Source organism: Phoenix dactylifera, chromosome 18, assembly GCF_051530095.1.
Source record: "Phoenix dactylifera cultivar Ajwa chromosome 18, Ajwa_hap1_PhDact_Kaust_v1.1, whole genome shotgun sequence".
Lineage (NCBI taxonomy): Eukaryota > Viridiplantae > Streptophyta > Magnoliopsida > Arecales > Arecaceae > Phoenix > Phoenix dactylifera.
In genome coordinates this window covers 146614-168721 of record NC_143207.1, presented here as the reverse complement: position 1 = coordinate 168721, position 22108 = coordinate 146614, and the positions used below count along the sequence as shown (strand labels likewise).

The window sequence follows — 22108 nt, the reverse complement described above, 5'->3', positions numbered from 1 at the left end:
GAAGCCCTACTCTACTCCAACTCAAACGTGTTTGAGGGCTTCTAACTTCTCTTTTGTTTATATTGTTATTTATCTGCTTTTGAGAAGCTCTGTTTTTCTGTTACTCCTTTTTACTTCCATCTTGTCTTTGCTTGGTTCAATCGGGGGATTGAATCAAGGGTATTGAGGTTGGTTGGTGAGCCGAGTGTAAAACCAACGTGTAAGGGTTCGATTGTGATCCCAGGAAAACAATCGGGTTGGTTCTAGTCGGTGAGCCTGGGAAAACCGACCGAGTTCGTTGTGAGCTCGTAAAACAACAAGTTTGGTTGTGAGCTTGGAAAACAACCGGTTGTAATCCAAGGGGTTATAGTGAATTCCCAAGTGAGACTTGGGGAGTGGACGTAGGAGCAAGGGTTAGCTCCGAACCACTATAAAACATTGTGTTTGTGATTGTTTGTCTCTCTCTATCTCTCGCATTTCATTCACCGCACATAGAAACTAATTAATCATCTCGCAAAAGCATTAATTAGTTATCCACAAAAGTTTTAATAGCCAAATTATTTTAAAACCCAATTCACCCCCCCTCTTGGGTTGTCTATCTGGGCAACATCTTGGAACCAGAAGTCAACTCAGCAGCAAAGACATTGCCCCTTGAACTTTTCAAGGCTCCCTCAGCAGTTACCAACATGTTTATTAGTTTAGTCTTAGTGCATTCAATCTTATTCATGTGGTAGTTTACTATAAACTGACCAAATGAATCAGGAAGTGACTGTAGGATCAAATCCACTTGCAATTCCTTGTGCATGTTCATTCCGAGCTTCTCAAGCTCCTCTAGGTCCTTGATCATAGTCAGACCGTGATCATGGACAGACTGCCCTTCGCGCATCTTTGTCTTGAAGAGCCTCTTGGACACTTCAAAACGAGTTGTGCGACTCTGCTCACCATACAACTCTTGCAGGTGTGCCAGTATGTCCCTAGCAGTCTTCATATTTTCATGCTGGCATTGGAGTTCATTTGACATGGATGCCATCACTACAAAAGAAAGGATATCTCCCGACGCTTTTTTTGGTCTCTCCCGACGCTTATAAGCGTCGGCGAATTCCCAGCCCACGCTTCACAAAGCGTGGGTCACACGTCGGGCAGGTGGGCGTGGGTCGGGTTTAACCCGACGCGTCAAAAAAGCGTCGTCGGTCTATCCCGACGCTTTTAAGCGTCGTTTTTTTTACAAGACTCCGACGCTTATAAGCGTCGGCGAGAACGTTGGTCTATCCCGACGCTTTTAAGCGTCGTGTTTTTTTAATATTCCGACGCTTAAAAGCGTCGGGATAGACCCAAGTTCCCAATATCACGAGCGTGTTGCTTAGGCCTCCACACTGTTTGACTCCTCATAATCTCAGACCCATCCTCGAGCCGCAGAAGATGCCGGCACACAATGGGGGAGCCATCAACGTGGTCGGAAGAGGCGGCGGTGAGAGACTCATAATCCCTCCCACACTCCCTCGTAGCTCTCCAACATCCATACAGGAACACTCTACCAGAAACATAGATTCAGGGAACTTCAGATTGTACCAGCAATACAACTAGAGAAGCAGAGGAAAGATCCAAAGGAGCAAATGGAAGGTCCAAAATAAGAAATCTTATGAAAATGCAGTACGTATACGATTATAATACAGAATTGTCTTAACCATCCAAACGCCATCAAACTGATGAATCACCAGAAACAATTTTATACAAGATAGCAGCATCAGATATAACAGCCATCTACCACCAGCTTTGGTGCCTTTCTTTCCAAGTGAGAGATGTCGGGTTCAAACCTGAGTGATGGTGAATAACCGCTATATTCTCAAAAGGAATAAAAAAAAAATACAAGCCATCTATCTGAGAAAAGTTAGAAACAAGTTATATATACACACTTCCCCCGCAAGATTAGCTAAATTTCTATTAAAGCTCATGGAACATCCTGCACAAATGCAAGCCATGATAGCTAATGTTACATTGGTGGATGTCCAAACGCATAAAGAATTATCCATGCATAAGATGCTGATGCTGAAGTAAACACTGTAAGTATGAAAACTAAGAAAATCAACAGACGAGCATTTCAATACTCACACTATACAAAAGTCACATTTGGCAAAGCTGTTCAATGTGTAAAGAAATTAGATAAACACATAAAAACCGAAAATATGTAATAAGAAATCAGTCTATGAGCTATGGCATCTGAAGTACCTCAAGAATCCAGCCAACGTATTTGACATTGTTCACATGCTGATTTACATCCAAATCATTCCAATGAGGCTGTAATATTTTAAAAACCAAGGAAATTATATATCATTGCTGAAGAGATACAGCAGATAACATGACAAAGCTGGTGAAACAGTTGTGAAACGCGTCATGCAAATTCCTTAGTTAATATCTAACAAAGTAATTTTTAAATACCCTGTGTACATTAAATTCTAACAAAACAATAGAAACAAATACACTGAATCACATATATAACAAAATACGAGTCACAAACAAGAACTTTGATTACATTCATATTATCATATTTGATTACATTGTACTTCAAAAACATTCTAAAAACATACAAGTCAAATTCCTACGTACACAATCTACAATATATATCAAGGGTCGGCATCATCATCTCTACGAGTAGATGAAGTATCATCAACCTACAAGAAAAAAAATATTTTAGAAACTAAAAATACGAAAGTCATCACGCTTATACAAGAATACATTATAATTACATAAAATATTCAAATAGATTTAGTTATGTACCGGAGGAGCAAATCTCTGCAAAAAAGATGAAATATGGTCAAGCTGATCCTGCAAAGATTGTATCTTCAACTCTTGGCTCTGCTTCAACTCCGCCATATCAGTCATATGACTCTGCCTCATCTCCTCTATCCTTGTCTCATATGACTGCTTTATCTGTGCCATCTCTGTCTTCAAACTACAAACCTCTGCAGTGCTAGTACCTTGTCTGGCATCTTGGGTATATCGGCTCACTGCAGACAGCTGAGTGGGGGTAACTCCGATACCGTAACCCCTCACGCGACCATAACGTTCTGGGCCCATCAATTCGGCATAGACCTGAGCCTCGACGCGACTGGCCGTGTCGGATGATGATGACTCCCCGACGCGCTCTGAAATAAGATTTGTAGCTCTTTCCTATATCTCTCTCAAAAAAACAAACAATCACATTAATAATTTAAAAGAAGTAAAATTAATTAAAAAATTATGATAAAATAAAAAATGAATACATAATACATACAACTATATCTCTCGACTCGTCCCGGACAAAGCTGCCATCTCGGTGAGTGTGGGTCATCTTATAAAACTCTACCTCACCAGGCTCCCTTCCATGCTCTACTATCTACACATACGGAAAGTATATGGGCAAACTATATATCATGATACGTGCTATATGTTAGTAGAGTTTCAAATAGTTTCAAAAGAACTTACGAATTCATTTCTACGTCTCGCATAACTCTTCGAGCCTGAAGTATGAGGAACTGCTTGAGATGCTCGTGCAGCTCTACCAATATTAGAATATGTCTGCCAAAATAAAAGCACACAGTATAATATGATTCAATTTATATATTTGCAATCTATATTAATAATAAAGATAATAGAAGATATTGAAACAATTTACGTGACCTGTCCTCTTTCAGAAAACCAGTAATGAACAAGCTCCCTCCACTGCTGAGGGTATACATCAGGAGGAGTCACACGAGCAACCTCCTCCTCTGTCATACCCTCGCGCTTGAAGTCCGTCTTCAATTTTGCTTTATATTCTTTCCATTTGCGATTGAGGGACTTTAGCACCCAATCATGGCTCTCTGGAGGGAGTACAAACTTACCCTACAACAAGATTCAAATATTTCAAATAATAATATTAAACATCTAAAATAGAATTATGATACTAAGCAAATTAATATACAGAAGGAGTCGAATTAAAAAGAATAAATTCAATTCATTACCTGTATAAGTCTAAGAAGCTCAACCTTATACGAAGGAAGCATGTCATTCCACTTCGTATAGTTGAGTGGACACAGCTGACCCTTGCGTGCAACCGATCCTAAAAAGCTTGATAGTAGACTTCCATCTCTATTGATGGGCTGCCCCAATTCGTTGCATCGGATGATGATCTTCTCACCCGGAGGAAGCTTCCACACATCCTTTGCTTGAGTGGGTCCCCGTCTCGTCCTCACTGTCCCTTGTCCATCTATTCAAATTAAATAAAATGTCTTAAAAAGTTGAAGACAAATATGAACATAACTTTAAATCGAATTACCCTGGATCCGGAGCTCATCCTCCGGACAATCAGCAGGAGGCTCGCGCTGAGATTCTGACTCGTGCTGCTGGTGCTCACATGACTGCTGGGACTGATCAGAAGTAGATCCCACCTGAGAATGCTGGAACTCCACATCTCTAAATCGTCTCCCTCGGGGCATATTGTTACCTGGTATGCATAAAAAAGAATCAATATTTGGTTAAATGATAAATTTATACTAAATAAAGGGCTAATAAAAGAGAAGATCAAATTTTACATGGATCATTCTGATTTTTAAGGCATTTAGAACATGGATCATCATACAACTATATCATCTTCAAACTTCATATGCATATCAGTCTACATGTTCAAACTTCAAAGTATATGCATATCAAATACACATTCATTCTGTTAGTTTCAAAATAAATAAAAGCGACGAAGAAAGCAAATAGAATTATCAACCCTGAAGACCAAGGTGAAACGGCAAGTTTCACCTCAATTCCTCATGTATGCCTATATCATGTAATTTCCTACATGGAGCGAAAGACCAAGATTGAGAGATTAAGGATGGTAAGAGATTTTTAAGCAGCAGCAGCCTCTCCAAAATAGCAAGAAAAAATTGTCTTCGAATTCTTACACCAAGTACTTGTCTCCATCCTTGGTGTAAGAATTTATGAATTCATGAAGTTTCATAGGATTCAATTTGTATCCTGCACAGCAACTTTCTGAAATACCGAAGTTAGAGAGGAAATCAAAGTAGAAAACAACTACGAGAGGAAAGCGAAGCATAAGCCTTTGCACGATAATTGATATCTGCTAAGAAAACTATAATTAATAAAAATTAGACAGGATTGCTAGGAACGGTTGCGTCAACTTTCCATGCAATTGCAGGATCTCCTGATGTCAGGAAGAAGTTCCATGATACAAATAAAGTTTCAAGAGAAATACTTCCTTATAAGTAGCTTCTTTTCGGGTGGTCCTTCAACAATAGACGGAGCCACCTTGAGGGAACAACCTTGGAAGTCACTGCTTGCTTGTCTTATCATAGCATCCAACGCCTCTACCCCGTCTTGCCCATTGGAGAGCAAGCAATGCCTGGCCGCCGAAAGAGCTTTGCTGCTGCAGAAGCTAGGCTCCCCCCAGCAAGAACCAAATCTCTTCAGAGAGACAAAGCTCAGGCTGTAGCCCCCACATAGCTCCCATTTCGGCCTGAATGGCTCGCAAGTAACATCACAGTGTACTCCTTTTGATGCGTTCCTGAAGGCAGGTCATCGAGTATCATACAGCACCACACAATCAATGGACCCAAAGAAATAGAATCCCAATCACAGTACCAAGCACTTTTCACCCTACGGAAATTCGGAATTTTCCTGCTCCTTGCCAGCAGCAGGAGTATAATGAAAGTGTATCACCATTCCCAATGATACTGGTTGCAATCCTTGAGCACAAACAAGTATACGATGGAATGGGATGGATCATGAGCAACGACAGATAAACGCCCTTCCACCTCCAGCAAACTTGAATGGAAGTGATTGCTGTCATCAATTGTTGGACCAAACTCAATTCAACGACAGATAAACTACGTTCGCCCCATCCTTACACCAAGTACTTGTCTCATACACATTTCTGTTACATGACCTAATCTTAAGATAGGGTTGCTATATTTTGCTGCTGGAAGATGCATTCCATTTTGTCACAATACCTGATGCTCGTCACCCTCACACAATATTTCATCATATGCGATGCATGTAGGAGTATCTAATGGATGGCTATCATCAATCAATAAATTTTTCATAAATTTAGTAAATATATTCTTTGTTGTATTATACATGCTCTGTTCTAATCATCTACTTCTGTTATATAATATTTTCATTTTCAAGGAGTATTAGGCTTAGACCTTTTTCATGTATATTTTTTTATGAAAGCCTAACTCTTAGAAAAACTAAGAATTCTTCAATGTCCTTTCTTTAGGAAAATTCTTCCATGCCCTTGAATGAGAAGCTGCTTTGGGCTTCATTCCCTACTGGTCCTAGATTTAGAAGAAGCACTGAGACAGCTAAAATCTTTCCAGCCGTACAAAGGTTTCCAAATACTTCTGCAGAAGAGCATCGTTGGCTCGGTTGATTAGCTGGAACTTTGATGCCAGACCCTTAACACCATTCTTAAACTTATTACCATACAGAAATTAATGCATAGGGTCTTTAAAGGATCAAGTTATTGCCAAATAACATTGAAAAGTAGCCAAACTCAGGGATCCGAAGAGCCCTTCTAATGTGATGATCACAAGCCAACAGCCCTTCATGCTGTCATTTGATGGTAATTCTTAAAATTAACAGTCATATGGAATGAAGTCTGAATGCAAGTATTTCAACTAAACTAACCCATCCATCTGATTTCAGCTGTCTGATATACAGCATAAGAATGTGAAAAGACAATGGTGAGGTTGGAGTGTAAAAATGTTCCCATCATGAACAAAAATGATTCAGTAGTTGAGCCAACTGATTGCCAAAGCTTCAGCTGAGCAAAATATACTATAGACATGACCTAATCTTAAGATCTAGACAAATTCTTTAAAACCAAAAATTAGACAGAGTCTGCCATCAGATTTGTGGCATGTCAAATGGACTCATGAACAAGAAGAAGAATCATCTTGCACATGACATAAAAAAGCAACCCTTAAAAGGAAAAGGAAAAGAAGAAACAACCCTGGAAAAGGATCACTTACCTCAGACGACGGCGAGAAGGAGAATCTTAATCCTATAAGAAATTCCAATTCCGCTGGAGCTCAGGTAGCCTATCCTCTCTCTGGAAGGAATTCGTGAATTTCTCTATTACTGTTGCATTGAATGATCACGTTTTAAAGGCTTATTGGGCTTTTACTATGGTCTCGCCAACCAACAACCCTTCGACTCTCCTCAGTCCCCCCTCTCCTTCGCCCCACTCCAAAACAAAAGCAAAACTCCCAAGGCAAAGATAGAGAAAGAAACTCGAAAAAGAGAGCAAAAAGATAAAAAAAGCCGCCTCCTTCGCTCCTGAGCTCATCCTTCCATCCCAATGCCCTTTTTCTGACCCTTTGGTGGGACTCGGACCGCTCCTTCTCTCTCCCAAAATGCTTCAGAAATTCGCACTAGCCTTCAAAACCAAAACCATCGAGTTCTTTGCTGAGGACGAGGAGGAGGAGGAGGAGAGGGAGAGCATCTCCGCCGCCGTCGATCTCGACCCCGCCCCCGAAGAGATCATCACCGGCCAGCGCGTCGTCGTCCTCAAGCCCGATTCTCTCCCCCAAACCCCGAAGCCTGACCCCGAAACCCTAATCCCCGCCCTCTTCGCCACCCTCTCCTCCTTCCAGGCCGCCTACCTCCACCTCCAGACCGCCCACTCCCCCCTCCTGCCTGACGTTGTCCACTCTACCGACCGCGCCACGGTCTCCCACCTCCGCCGCCTATCCGACTTGAAGCACTGCTACTTCCAGAACCCTGGCCCTAGCCCTAGGCCGGTTCTTCCCCTCAAATGTCCCATTTGCAGGCTCAGGTGCAGGAGAACCAGAACCTCCTCCGCACCTTCGACGCCGTCGTCAACGAGCTCCAATACGACATCGACAGGAAGGACGCTGAGGCGGAGGAGAATCTTAATCCTATAGGATTTGGTTGACAAGAAGAAAACAAAGAGGAGGAGGAGGAGGAGGAGGAGGAAGAGAAGGAGAATGGGAGGCTTACCTCAGACGGCGGCGAGGTCGACGGCGGCGGAGAAGCGGAATCGTCGATCGCCGATCGGGGCTAGGGATGGGGCTCAACCGAGAGAGGATGACGAGAGGGGGCCGGGCGAGCGCTAAAAACAAGAAGAAAACAAAGAGGAGGAGGAGGAGGAGGAGGAGGAGGAGGAGGAGAAGGAGAAGGAGAATGGGAGGCTTACCTCAGACGGCGGCGAGGTCGACTGAGGAGAGGGGGCCGAGCGAGCGTTAAAAACAAAGAGGAGGAGGAGGAGGAGGTCGACGGCGCGTAGCTAGGGATGTTTTATAACGACGCTTAAAAGCGTCGTTGTTTCTCAATGTTGTAACGACGCTCTAAAGCGTCGTTATTGTTCCAGATTTACCGACGCTAGATCAAAGCGTCGGCAAAGGTTGGCGCTGAGCCAACCTTTTCCGACGCTTTCCCCTAGCGTCGGGAAAATATGGTCGGCAAAACCCACATTTTCTGTAGTGCATCATATAGCATTTAACTCTAATGTCATCATCCATCCATTTTTGATGCATCTGACGCTGAACATCAATAGGACGTGTTGGTAGTGTGGGGCTATCTGAATCGAGTATGTAGCCTATTTTCTCACAGTCCAAAACAATTTTGAGATTTCTAAGCCAGTCCTTGTAATTGGTTCCGGTCAGTCGGTTGGTCTCAAGAATATGGGTCAAAGGGTTTGAAGCTGACATTGTATCTGCAGAGAGTAAAGATTCTAGTTAGACTTTTGTACTTGATCATTAATCTGTTCTAAGGTCTTTTAAAACAAATGTACCTTCCACTATTTTCTCGAATCCCTTACACTCCCCTGGTAAGTAAACGGAAATCCTACGCGACTAGGGTTTCTAGTAGGTACTGCGGTCTCACTAATCTACATGGCACCTCACCTAACAGTTATTGGTGACACATAGATGGATGAGTGTACAACTCTTGTACAATGCTTCTCAAGCATGTTGCAGTGCAACTTGGTCTCTAAGCCATGAAGACCTCATCTAACAGTTATTGGTCCCATTTCTTAGTTAAGTCAGACGCACTGTATAACCGTAGGAATAAAGTCGTCATTGGGTCCTCACCTAACAGTTATTGGTGTCCAACCCCACCTTTACCCTACAACATCTCATGTCTATAGAGAGGTCCAGCCCCCCGATGCAACTTGACCACTGTGTCCAGCCGAGACAAATCAACATCAGAAAGGCCTTAGCAGCTCTACTACAGTGGAAGACCTATTGACTTAATATTGGTTAATCAGGTCTTAGTGTTTGCAACCTTGAGCTCTTCATAAGAGGTAATCGAACAATTGGCCAGGTAAGCAGGTGGGAGGCTCCCCTTACTCAGAGAGTAAGGTCTTAATTAAGTAACCACCTTTCATGCTTTCCTAGACACCAATTAGATCAATTAATCTAATATGACTTGCTCATGTTGGTTCACTCTCAACTTGATTGAGGAGGTTTTAATTTAGGTCTCAATTGGGTTTGCTACATCACATGTAAACCTATCTACCCGACTCTCATTCACATCACATGCAAACGGCACATTGCAGGCAGTTATAATCGCAGCAATAATTAAAGCTAAACTTTAAATAGGTGATGATCATGGATTCTAGTTAGGTCGTATTACAAGCACATGCACGTCAATCGATCAACTGGTCTTCAACTCTTGAATTGGTTCCAAGCCTCCTTAATTCGATCCTTGATCAACTCTTGATCCAATCGCCATCAACCACTTAGATCACCTGTTCATCTCATGCATCATCTTTGACTTGATCGTTGACGTACATCACATCACAGAAATACAACCAGATGTAAAATAAAAATAAAAATAAATTACATCTCCTTTTAGGAGGCACGCAGGCCTCTCAATACATCAAATAAGATGCATGCAAGCATCTGAAAAATTACATGACATCACAGATCACATCGCAGGTCATTACATTTGATACCAAAAGGGTTTGAATCCTATGATCATCACCACATGCAGCAATTATAATTTTCAGATCTGAAAAGTTACTGATTATATCATGACATAGGTTGCTGATCATGCTAATCATGATTCTAAACTTTGTAATCTCATTAACAATGCAATTAGAATCATCATCTTATCACATAAAAATCAGCATGCAAAAATCAGCACCCTAGAAAAATCTGCATGCAGAAATTTTCAGCATGCATGATCATTCAATTTTCAGATCTAATAAGCCTTTAGATAATTAATTCTTACCTTAATCTATGAAGCCTGGCTCTGATACCACTATTAGTTAGCCCGCCCATGCCGCTGATATTTCAAAAAAAATTCAGATGGCAGCGAAATCGGCATGTGCGGGATCGACGTTCATCACATGAACGTTGTTTCATGAACCGTTCGTAGTTAGGCAAGAATTAAAAACTTTTAAAACCTTTAGAAGATCATATCTTCACCTTGTGCGGGTAGATGATCACCGCAAACTGAAGTTCGTGGTTTTAGGATGAAGGTTCGTGATGACCCAAAGATTGAGTTAAAGATTGATTTTGATGATCACAAAACCTTGAAGTATAATTACTAATGTTTGTGTTGCAAGAAGAAAGATAATTTATTTTGCAAGGAACATAGCAAGTTGGAAAAATACAAGAAGGCCTCAAAAGCTCTCAAAAAGGTTGGAAGAAAGCTTCAATTTATTGGCCCAAGTTTCAAGTTCAAAGGATTTAAGTTGGAGGAGCAAATTCAAAGAAAGATTCAAAAGAATAGTCCTCGAGTCGACTCCGGGAAGTTTAGAGTCGACTCTGGCACTCTAGAGTTTCAAGAAACAGTGCTCGAGTCGACTCCGATACTCTACGAGTCGACTCCGACTGAGAACAAACAAAAAAACAGAAAGTTGATTTTCAGCGCTACAGTGATCTCGAGTCGACTCCAACTTCAGTGCTACAGTGCGGAGTCGACTCCCAGCTACAGTGCCGACAGACTACTATTCACAAGTGACTTCTGTTTCAGCCGAGTCGACTCCTACTTCAGCCGAGTCGACTCGAGCACGCTGGGAGGCATAACGGCTAGTTTTTTCTTGATTCCAACGGCTCTATTTTTGTCTCTAACGGCTAGATTTTTGTTTGCACTCCCTCTAAAGCTATAAAATCAAGAGGAGAGCTAGGAAAGAGGGTATGGACGTAGGAGAAAATATTTAGGGAAGAGATTTGAAAGAGATTACAAAGAAAATCTCCCATAAGCACAAAAGGGCCATTCAAAGTAAAATAGAGAGAAGAAGAGCATCCAAGTGAATCCCAAAGCTTCCTCTCCATCCGTGTGCTGCCTCGGAGATCCTCTACTTCGTGCAAAATCAGAAGAGGGGCAAGTGAAGAAGAAGCCGAGTTCCTCCATCTACAAATTAGTTTGAGGGCTTCTTCTCTTTTCTTTACTTATTTATATTTGCTATATTTGCTTATTTAAGAAGCTTGTATTTGATTTAAACTCTTGTTCTAATATCTTGTAACTTGATTCAATCAAGGGATTGAATCAAGGGGTTAAGGTTTGTTGGTGAGCCAAAGGGAAAAACCAACATTGTAAGGTTGTGGTTGGTGAGCCTTTGGGGAAAACCAACTGGGTTGATTGTGAACCCGGAAAACAATCGTTGTAAGGTTGTGGTTGGTGAGCCTTTGGGAAAACCAACTGGGTTGGATTGTGAGCCCGTGAAAACAATCGGTTGGTTCTAGTCGGTGAGCCTGTGAAAACCAACCGAGTTCGTTGTGATCTCGCAAAACAACAAGTTGGGTTGTGAGCTTGTAAAACAACCGACTGTAATCTAAGGGATTATAGTAAAATTCCCAAGAGGTCTTGGGGAGTGGATGTAGGTGCTGGGGTGCACCGAACCACTATACATCTTTGTGTTTGTGATGCCTTATCTCTTCTATTTCATGCCTTACATTCATACTTGATTGTGTAATATCTCTAGCTTTGTTTTCTATAGAGTTATAAGTGATTTGCTTAGCTTCCACTCCATTCTTACCATACACATAGATTAAAATTGATCATACAACTATAAGTTAATTTTAGATCAATTGCACCCTAAAGCCATAGTATAATTGCTCTAGCTTAATTTTCCACTGCTTTACTTGTAATTGCCTAGAGCTTAAGTAAATAACATCTTATTATTCCGCTGCACTCTATTCAAAGTAAAAATTAGGGAACATAATTTTTAGAAAACCCAATTCACCCCCCCTCTTGGGTTGTCACCTTGGGCAACAAGTGGTATCAGAGCAGGTGCTCAAGATTAATTGTTGATCTCACGATTAAGAGCCAAAGATCATGACAACTCAAATAGATAGTTTTCTAGGAGAGGGACAGTTAATTGATAGACCTCCATTATTTAATCGCATAAACTACACATATTGGAAAGCACGCATGCGCATTTTTATTCAATCACAAAACTATTATTTATGGAAAATCATAATAAATGACCCTCACACACTCTCTCAAACTATTAATGAAAAGGACTTAGCACAATTGAATGCTAATGCTATGAACATATTATATTGTGCTATTCATGAAACGAAGTTTAATGAAATTTCTGCATGCTTATCTGCTAAAGAGATCTGGGATACTTTAGAAAATATTTATGATAAATCTCAGATTAGCTCACATGTGCTTCAATTACATTCTAACAATGAGACTGCAGAAAAAGGTGTTGAATCCTCCACAGTAGCCGAGTCGACTCCCAGTTTGTCCGAGTCGACTCCTAGAGAAGAACAGTCTGAAAGGCAGAGACTCAGTCTTGAAGACCCTGTGAACGAGTCGACTCCAAGTATTTCAGAGTCGACTCCCAAGTTAGCCGAGTCGACTCCGACAAGGCCCGAGTCGACTCCGAGGCAGAACAGTTCAAAAGACAGAGAATCATCTTTTAGGCCTCTGAGAACGAGACGTCTCCCGAAGATCTCGAGTCGACTCTCAAGTCAGTCGAGTCGACTCCAAGTAAACCCGAGTCGACTCGAGAAAGAAAGAACAGCAAGAAAATTCAAAAGCTTCCTAAAGACAAAGAAGAAGAGGAAGCAAGAAGAAAGGAAGAAAGAGATAAAAAGCAAGAAAGCCTTGACCAAGGAAGAGTCAAGCAAAAAATTAAAAGCTAGAAGCAACAATGAACTACAAGAGGTAACCAACTTATGTTTTATGGCATTAGAAGATAAAGTAGAATCTGAATCTAATTTTACACCAAATGAATTTCACGAAGAATATTCTTATGATGAACTATTAAATGCTTTTCATGATTTGTATGGTGAATGTAGAAAATTAGCTATCAAAAATAAAAATCTTAAAAAGCTAAATCTCGAAATCTCAAAAGAAAAAAATTCGATTGCTGAAATATATGACAAACTAAATTCTGAAAATGAAAGCTTAAGGTTAAATTCAGAACAATTGATTCAGAAAAATCAGAATTTAATTAAAGTAAATCAAAACTTAAGTGAAGAAATTAACCAATCAAAATCTCTTATTAACAAATTCACTGTAAGTTCAGAACAATTAAAATTGATGTTTGAAAGCCAATATGTTGCTTATGATAAATCAAAACTTGGCTTGACTCCTTTACTCAACAATAAATCTCTAGAGAAAAAGGTTATCAATGCATCAAGCAAACCATTAAATAAGATAACTTATTTCAAACATGAAAAAAATGGGCATAACAACTTTACCCATCGTTCTAACACAATTAAATCAAATGGTAAAGATATTACTATTAAACAGATTTGGGTTCCAAAAGGAACCATATGTTCTAACTCTCAAGGACCCAAGCAAGCTTGGGTACCCAAAATGAAAATATGAGGATATAGATGAAGGTGTGCGAAGATACCCATGAAACAAATAGAACTTTCATACAAATGGGTGCTCTAGACACACATTAAAGAGTGAAACTTAAAATATAATCAAGAAAAGTAATTAAAATAGAAGAAATAAATTCAAAGTTCTTCATCTTTCTATACTTTTCTATATTAAGGAATACTTTGTTAATGATTAATCAACTTCCTTAAATTATCCTTTTGAGTTCTCTATATGTTTGATTGAGAGTTTTTATCCATGGCATTATTGTTTATTGATCATAGACATAATAATGTGTACTTGGTATGCTTTTGAATATATGCACTATAAATACCAAAATTAAAGAAACCATCTTTGGCCTATAAAATTAACTCATGCTAGTATGTACTTAATCTCAAGAGACCTTGCCATTGGCTTACTTAGATTATCTTCTGAAAGGTCAAAGTTTGCTATGCATGTTAACTAAGGAAACAAACAAGAATCAATTTCTAAATCTAAAGATGTTGTTTCCATCACTAAGTTTTCAAAAGCTTACATTGGATTTGTTCTTGGCAAATAAAATTGAAGAATTTTCTGTATTTGCTAAATCCTGTAAAAGTGTTTCAAATGAAAAAGGTTTCCAAACTGTGAAGATAAAGAGTATCATGGCACAGTGTTGAAAACCAAAATCCTGATAAAGTTTATACAGAAATTAATTATTTCAGCACCAAGGACACCTTAAGTAAAATAGGATTAATAGAATTCTTGAAGAAGTGAAAAAGACAATTGTGTATGATAGTCATCTACTTAAATGATTTTTAAAAGCTATCATCACTGCTTGTCATACATATGATTTCTATTAGATCTATTTTTTTGATGAAAACTTCTTTTTGATCTTCTAAAAAATGGAAAATGAACCATTGCATATCTTTCATATTTTTCAGTCATACACGTTATGCTTGATATGTTCTTTTGAAAATAATGCCAAATCTGATAAAGATACTTCTATCTTTGGATATCATTCATCAAGCAATGCATATAGAATATTCAATGAAAAGATCCTAGTTGTAGAAATATCAATTCATTTTATTCTTTATGAGACTAATGATCTTTCATCAAGTCACTAAAATCAGATTATATGTGTATATGTTAATCTTTTTGTTTGCATATAACAATCTAAAACTAAAACACCTTAAGAAGAATGAGCAAGATTATAATTGGTCAAGTTAAACTAAATTATTTTTTAAAAGAGAGAGAATTTGAAATCTTATCGATGAATTTTGAAAACTTATTAATAATTAAAACCAAATTGAGTTTTCAGAAATGCACTTAATGAAGAAAAATTGGTGACTACTAAAATACTCAATCAAGAAAAGATGAAATAGATCTTAATGAAATTCTTTACATGACTAGAAGTAAAAGATCACCATTATCATTTGCTTACTTTATAAGTTTCATATTCGATCAAGTGAATGTGTAGAATGCTCTCCTATGCGGTTATTTCATTAAAGAAAATCTATGTAAAATAACCACCTTATTACAAATATGATAAAGCAATATGTGATTTGGAACAAGCACTAAGAGCATGATATAAAAACTTGAGTAACTTTTTGATAGAAAGTAATAATGATAAATCTATGCATCAAAAGGAAGAATTTGAGACATCATCTTTGGTTCTACTAATGAAAATTTATATGTAGATTTTACTAAGCTCATGCAAGGTGAGTTTGAAATATGTATGATGAATAAATTTACACTTTCTCTCGAACTCCAAATTAAGACAAACAAGAAAGGAGATCTTCATTGACCAAAGTTAGTCCACAAGAAAACTCTTATAGAAGATTGGCATGAAGAAGGTATGTCTATGACCCCATCTTGTAGAATTTGAAAAGGATGAGCAAAATAGATCTATTGTTTTAAAGCTGTATTGAAGCATGATAGAATAATTATTTTATCATACAGCTAGTAGACCAGATTGTATGCTCATTATGTGCCCTTGTGCAAGATTTCAATCTAACTTTAATGAATCATATTTTATTGATAACAAATAAATCATAATCTGAATTTTGATAGAAACAACCATTTAAGATAAGTTGATTAAAACTTAGCTAACATGTCTTATTGATAATTATCTTAAGCAAATAGAATATAAACTAAATTGATTTTGGAAATAAGAAATTGATTTGATCTTGATGAATCTTTCTATTGCCTCACATGCTTGTCCTTGAACCATCTTGATTAATGAAACTATCTCTTTAGTTCAAGTGATATGTGCTTGCTTATATTTAGGCAATCTCTTGAGTAAAGTGACTCAACATGCAACTATTGTCATATCTTATATTGAGTCATCTAGTTAAAAAATCTGTTGGATGAATGTTTTGTATCTTGAAGAAACTAATGACTTTTTTTCAAGAAAGAAAAGGGGTTTTGTTAATAATGCAGGATCCTTGAGCAAGAAAATGAGAGATTTCAACTTGAAGGATATCTTCATGTAAGATACAATAAACATTCACATGCAAACAAGAGAGAGGACCTTCTTCAGCCAAAAGTTCGTACATAAGAAATCTAGTAGGTATTTGACTGAAGAATGCAGAATGAATTGGTAATTCTAGATACTTCTCTCATAAATTAATTGAGCAAAGTCAATAACTTAAATCTTATTATGGCATGATTAAGGTCTTTAATTATTAATTTTTGATATCATGTCTATATATATATATATTGATTGACTTATACTTTTAGAAATTGTTTCATGGTTTGCCCAAACTAAAATATATCTTTGCCTATGTCATAACCATAAAATACACAAGTTTATGCTTAAAATTTTGATTTAAAATAACTTGTGAGAAATTATGAATCCTTGAGCACAATAAAAATGTTGTTTGCATGATATACATCTATATGATACATAAGATTATTTCTTTATTCTGCTCTTTCATGTAAATTACTTGAGAATAACAAAAAGAGAGAGAGATAAAGAAAAGAAAATGGATATTATTCAAGAGATGTAAAATCTAAGCAAAGGCAAATACTCCAATCTTAAGGAAAAGCAAAACAAGCATAATATATTCGGCACATTTGGAAGGAATAAAATTCATAACTAATTACACTTAAACAGGGAGAGTTTGAAGTGAACATTTTAACCTTTCTATATTGCTCATCATAGGGATGGTGCCAATGGGGAGGCTAGTGGTAGTACCCGGCACTATTTGACCCAACTATTCGGTGTAGGGCATATTAGAGACGGCACAAGAGGGAGGCTAGTGGTAATACCTCGTGCCCCTTCCCAACTCCACCGGATAGGGAGCAAATAGAGTATAGAGCATAAGAAAGTAAAAATGAAAGACAAAGTTAATGAAAGTATATAAGAAGAATCAAGTCATTTTTTTTAAATCACTTGAAAACACAATTTAAGGATGAAATTAATGCAAGATTATATTTAAATAGGGGGAGTTTATTTCAAAAGAATTGATTTTGATCCTTGACATACTTGTTCTTATTATTTTAATGCATGACTTAACACATAATATATTTTGCATGTGGCATGATGTCTTGAATTATGGGTTCTCAATATTTTGTAATGCTTCATGTTTGGATAATTTGATTGAATGTTTGGAATACTACATAAAATTTTTTTTTGTATTATTGAAAAGAAATTTTAGATTTGTCGTTCACAATCATTGTTAAAATCTGAAAGGTGAATAAATTTGTCAAAAGAAGAAGAGAAGGATATCTCTATTTAGGCAAAATGAATTGAGTTTGTTTTATCCTTCAACTTGCTTAACTTTGGTATATAATGTTCTAATTCATACCAAAACTCAACATAAATACAAATATTCTGAATATGCTCTTATATGTTTGAAATATGTATTTTCAATCGTAATAATTTAAGATGAGCTACAATGTGAAAGATACATATCTCAAATTATGACTTTGAAAGCCTCTATTGAAAATCTTTATGAAATTCAGAATTTGATTTTGTATAAAAGCTTAAACTCAATATGATTTCTAAATAAAATCTTAACTTAAGAAAAATAGAATAATTCGATGATCTTTAAAGTGTACTAAAGATCTGAAACATATCATTATAAAGTGTACCCAATATAATGCCTTGATTGCTTACCCCGATACGCATCTGAAACATATCATTTCTTATCTTTAAAGTGTACTAATATTGGTCTAAATGATGTGTCTTTCAATGATCTTAATTGTAAACAAATATTTTTAAATATATGATTTTATTTTGATATTAAAAAGATTTATTGTGTTTCATGTATACATTGCTGAAAAACTATGATTAAGAATTTGAGTTCTATAAATATATATACCTCAATGATCATCTATATGTTTTTCTCTCCTACATTCTTAAAGACTTCCATTAAAAATATATATATAGAGTGAATGATCTTAAAGCTAGAAATATTTCAGCTCACTCAAATGATTCTTAAAAGAAAGAAAATGCAAATATTTTTGAAAGAAACTGAGCTTCGAATGAATCATTTTCTGATTAATATTTCTATATATTTTCTCTAAGATTAAGAGAAAGCATAACTTGTTCTTGAAAGATTAGAAAGAGTAATTGCTACAAATTTTGAATAATGCTAGATTACTCTACACTCTCGATATCATAGAATTTCAGCTTTATTCACGTTTATCATTAAAATCTGAAATTCAACAATAGAAAAGAATGATTAAAGAAGAATGCATCTTTTGAGGGGGAGCTTTAGATATTCAGTATCTTATCCTAAAGTTACTTTAATGCATACCTTGATTTTTATGGATTGATTTTGATGAACCTCCTTATATTGCAAGACTTGCTTTAATTATATAATAAGTTCATACCTTGAGATGAGTTCTATAAAGGTTGTCTTATCTCAAACCTTAAATATATTTTTGAGATTGACAATTTTATTGAACATTATCTTCAAATTCTAAACTCTTAAATGGAATGATCAATTAAGGGGGAAAAAAAAAATTTCAGAAGGAGAGATCTTATGGAACTTAATCGCATAAATCTATAACTAAAGGAGAGAGACAGAATACTAAATAAAAAGTGATCCTAATACTCTCCAATATGTATCATCTAAAATTTAAATCTGAAAATCTTTATGATACACCTTGAGGCTTGTTATTTGGTTAATATATCTTATGCATAAATCATGAACCAAATTGCAAGTCAAACAGTTGATCTTAAGAGCCTCTAACTTAATGAAAAAGGGGGAGAATAATGTGTTGAATTTTCTTGAGTATCTCTCAGAAAATCTATTTTGGAATTCACTAATGAGTCCTAATTGGCTTACTCTTTAGAACTTCAATTTTGTGCCAATTCATATTTTTATGTATCAAATTGTGCTTATTTTTTTTTGGAATAAAAGAATAAAGTCTTTAAAAGAGCTTTAAAAGAACCTTCAAAGCCTTGAACTTTATGTATACTCTAAGATATATCATATATTGCATGAATTCATATTTTGGTATTTATGCCACAATATTTTTACACCATAAAAGAACTTTGCAATCATACTTAATATATTGGGCAAAAGATCTTAAATGAACAAGCTTTCATACTTATTATTGAAGAGAGGTCAGATTTCCATTCGTGCTTTCGAATATTATTTGTGGTACTTCTTGAATTAACTTAAGAAAGTTTCCACCTACACTTGATTTGAAAACTATCTTTGAAACCACATTCGATGTGTTCTCATTATAATTGGCTCTGATCTATGCTCATTAATTTTTTTTTTCTAACATTATTGCTTTGAGTTATATGATTCATATTCTTGCAATAATTTGACATACAAATCAGAGTACAAAAAGAAAAAGAAATATTTGAGTATTCTTATCTTTGTGCTTAATGTTTCATTATATTACAACCTTTTTGATGTTGTCAAAAAGGGGGAGAAATATCTGATTATATGCTCATAATGCTTTATGTTTTGAATTGAATACAAATCAGCTTAAATTGAAATATGTTGATTGTGTTAAGCTGATTAAATCTAAAGCATTATCATGAAGTATATTTTAAATATATATGTTTTCTACTTCATGCAACTTAGCTATGCATTAGTTCTAGAACACAATATATTTTATATTGCACATACTCCAAGTTTTGTCATCATCAAAAAGGGGGAGACTGATGACCCAAAGATTGAGTTAAAGATTGATTTTGATGATCACAAAACCTTGAAGTATAATTACTAATGTTTGTGTTGCAAGAAGAAAGATAATTTATTTTGCAAGGAACATAGCAAGTTGGAAAAATACAAGAAGGCCTCAAAAGCTCTCAAAAAGGTTGGAAGAAAGCTTCAATTTATTGGCCCAAGTTTCAAGTTCAAAGGATTTAAGTTGGAGGAGCAAATTCAAAGAAAGATTCAAAAGAATAGTCCTCGAGTCGACTCCGGAAAGTTTAGAGTCGACTCTGGCACTCTAGAGTTTCAAGAAACAGTGCTCGAGTCAACTCCGATACTCTACGAGTCGACTCCGACTGAGAACAAACAAAAAAACAGAAAGTTGATTTTCAGCGCTACAGTGATCTCGAGTCGACTCCAACTTCAGTGCTACAGTGCGGAGTCGACTCCCAGCTACAGTGCCGACAGACTACTATTCACAAGTGACTTCTGTTTCAGCCGAGTCGACTCCTACTTCAGCCGAGTCGACTCGAGCACGCTGGGAGGCATAACGGCTAGTTTTTTCTTGATTCCAACGGCTCTATTTTTGTCTCTAACGGCTAGATTTTTGTTTGCACTCCCTCTAAAGCTATAAAATCAAGAGGAGAGCTAAGAAAGAGGGTATGGACGTAGGAGAAAACATTTAGGGAAGAGATTTGAAAGAGATTACAAAGAAAATCTCCCATAAGCACAAAAGGGCCATTCAAAGTAAAATAGAGAGAAGAAGAGCATCCAAGTGAATCCCAAAGCTTCCTCTCCATCCGTGTGCTGCCTCGGAGATCCTCTACTTCGTGCAAAATCAGAAGAGGGGCAAGTGAAGAAGAAGCCGAGTTCCTCCATCTACAAATTAGTTTGAGGGCTTCTTCTCTTTTCTTTACTTATTTATATTTGCTATATTTGCTTATTTAAGAAGCTTGTATTTGATTTAAACTCTTGTTCTAATATCTTGTAACTTGATTCAATCAAGGGATTAAATCAAGGGGTTAAGGTTTGTTGGTGAGCCAAAGGGAAAAACCAACATTGTAAGGTTGTGGTTGGTGAGCCTTTGGGGAAAACCAACTGGGTTGATTGTGAACCCGGAAAACAATCGTTGTAAGGTTGTGGTTGGTGAGCCTTTGGGAAAACCAACTGGGTTGGATTGTGAGCCCGTGAAAACAATCGGTTGGTTCTAGTCGGTGAGCCTGTGAAAACCAACCGAGTTCGTTGTGATCTCGCAAAACAACAAGTTGGGTTGTGAGCTTGTAAAACAACCGACTGTAATCTAAGGGATTATAGTAAAATTCCCAAGAGGTCTTGGGGAGTGGATGTAGGTGCTGGGGTGCACCGAACCACTATACATCTTTGTGTTTGTGATGCCTTATCTCTTCTATTTCATGCCTTACATTCATACTTGATTGTGTAATATCTCTAGCTTTGTTTTCTATAGAGTTATAAGTGATTTGCTTAGCTTCCACTCCATTCTTACCATACACATAGATTAAAATTGATCATACAACTATAAGTTAATTTTAGATCAATTGCACCCTAAAGCCATAGTATAATTGCTCTAGCTTAATTTTCCACTGCTTTACTTGTAATTGCCTAGAGCTTAAGTAAATAACATCTTATTATTCCGCTGCACTCTATTCAAAGTAAAAATTAGGGAACATAATTTTTAGAAAACCCAATTCATCCCCCCTCTTGGGTTGTCACCTTGGGCAACAGTTCGTTCGAAGCCGTTCAAACGTCCGGCCTCTACGGGTATCCACACGAAGCAGATGACCGATCAAAGCTTTCTTGTCTTCCCGGGGTGCTAGCTCCCTTGCAAAGACTTCTTTTGATGGCTGATCTCCTCTCTTTCTTTCAACTCTTGAATGTACTTGAGAGGAGGAAGAAGAAGGATGAACTCAAGGAAGAAGAACACAGCCTTTCTTTTCCCTGCGTTGGAAGAAGGATTGGAGGAAGAAGAGTGCCGCCAAGCCTTCTTTCTTCTCTTCTTTGCTTGCGGATGAAAACCAAGGAGAAGGAGGAGGCCACGGCTTGGAGGGGAGAGTGCTTCAAGTGAATTAGGGCGTCAGCCCCCTTTCTCCCCTTTTTAAGCATCTAGGGCTCCTACAAATTAGGAGCCCTAAATCTTTTCCAAGAGGGGCGCCGGCCCCTCTTGTGTTGCCGCACCCTTGAATCCAAGGAGGAGGGGCTTGAGCCCCTCCTTCTTGTGTTGCCCTAAT

At 37.3% G+C, this 22108-nt stretch overlaps 1 protein-coding gene across 2 annotated transcripts in view; it reads right to left on the bottom strand.

Annotated features, from left to right (window-relative positions):
* Positions 1-1595: 1595 nt before the first annotated feature.
* Positions 1596-22108, bottom strand: part of LOC148702255 (uncharacterized) — a 40499-nt gene continuing 19986 nt past the window's right edge. For both annotated transcript variants that reach the window (XM_089928518.1, XM_089928517.1), the window contains 7 exons: positions 4274-4441; positions 3960-4204; positions 3637-3840; positions 3442-3534; positions 3251-3352; positions 2755-3147; positions 1596-2648 (listed from right to left, as the gene is read on the bottom strand). In XM_089928518.1, coding sequence (XP_089784644.1) covers positions 2601-2648; positions 2755-3147; positions 3251-3352; positions 3442-3534; positions 3637-3840; positions 3960-4204; positions 4274-4433 — 1245 coding nt within the window. In that variant the 5' untranslated portion in view covers positions 4434-4441 and the 3' untranslated portion in view covers positions 1596-2600. The remainder of the gene's footprint in view (positions 2649-2754; positions 3148-3250; positions 3353-3441; positions 3535-3636; positions 3841-3959; positions 4205-4273; positions 4442-22108) is intronic.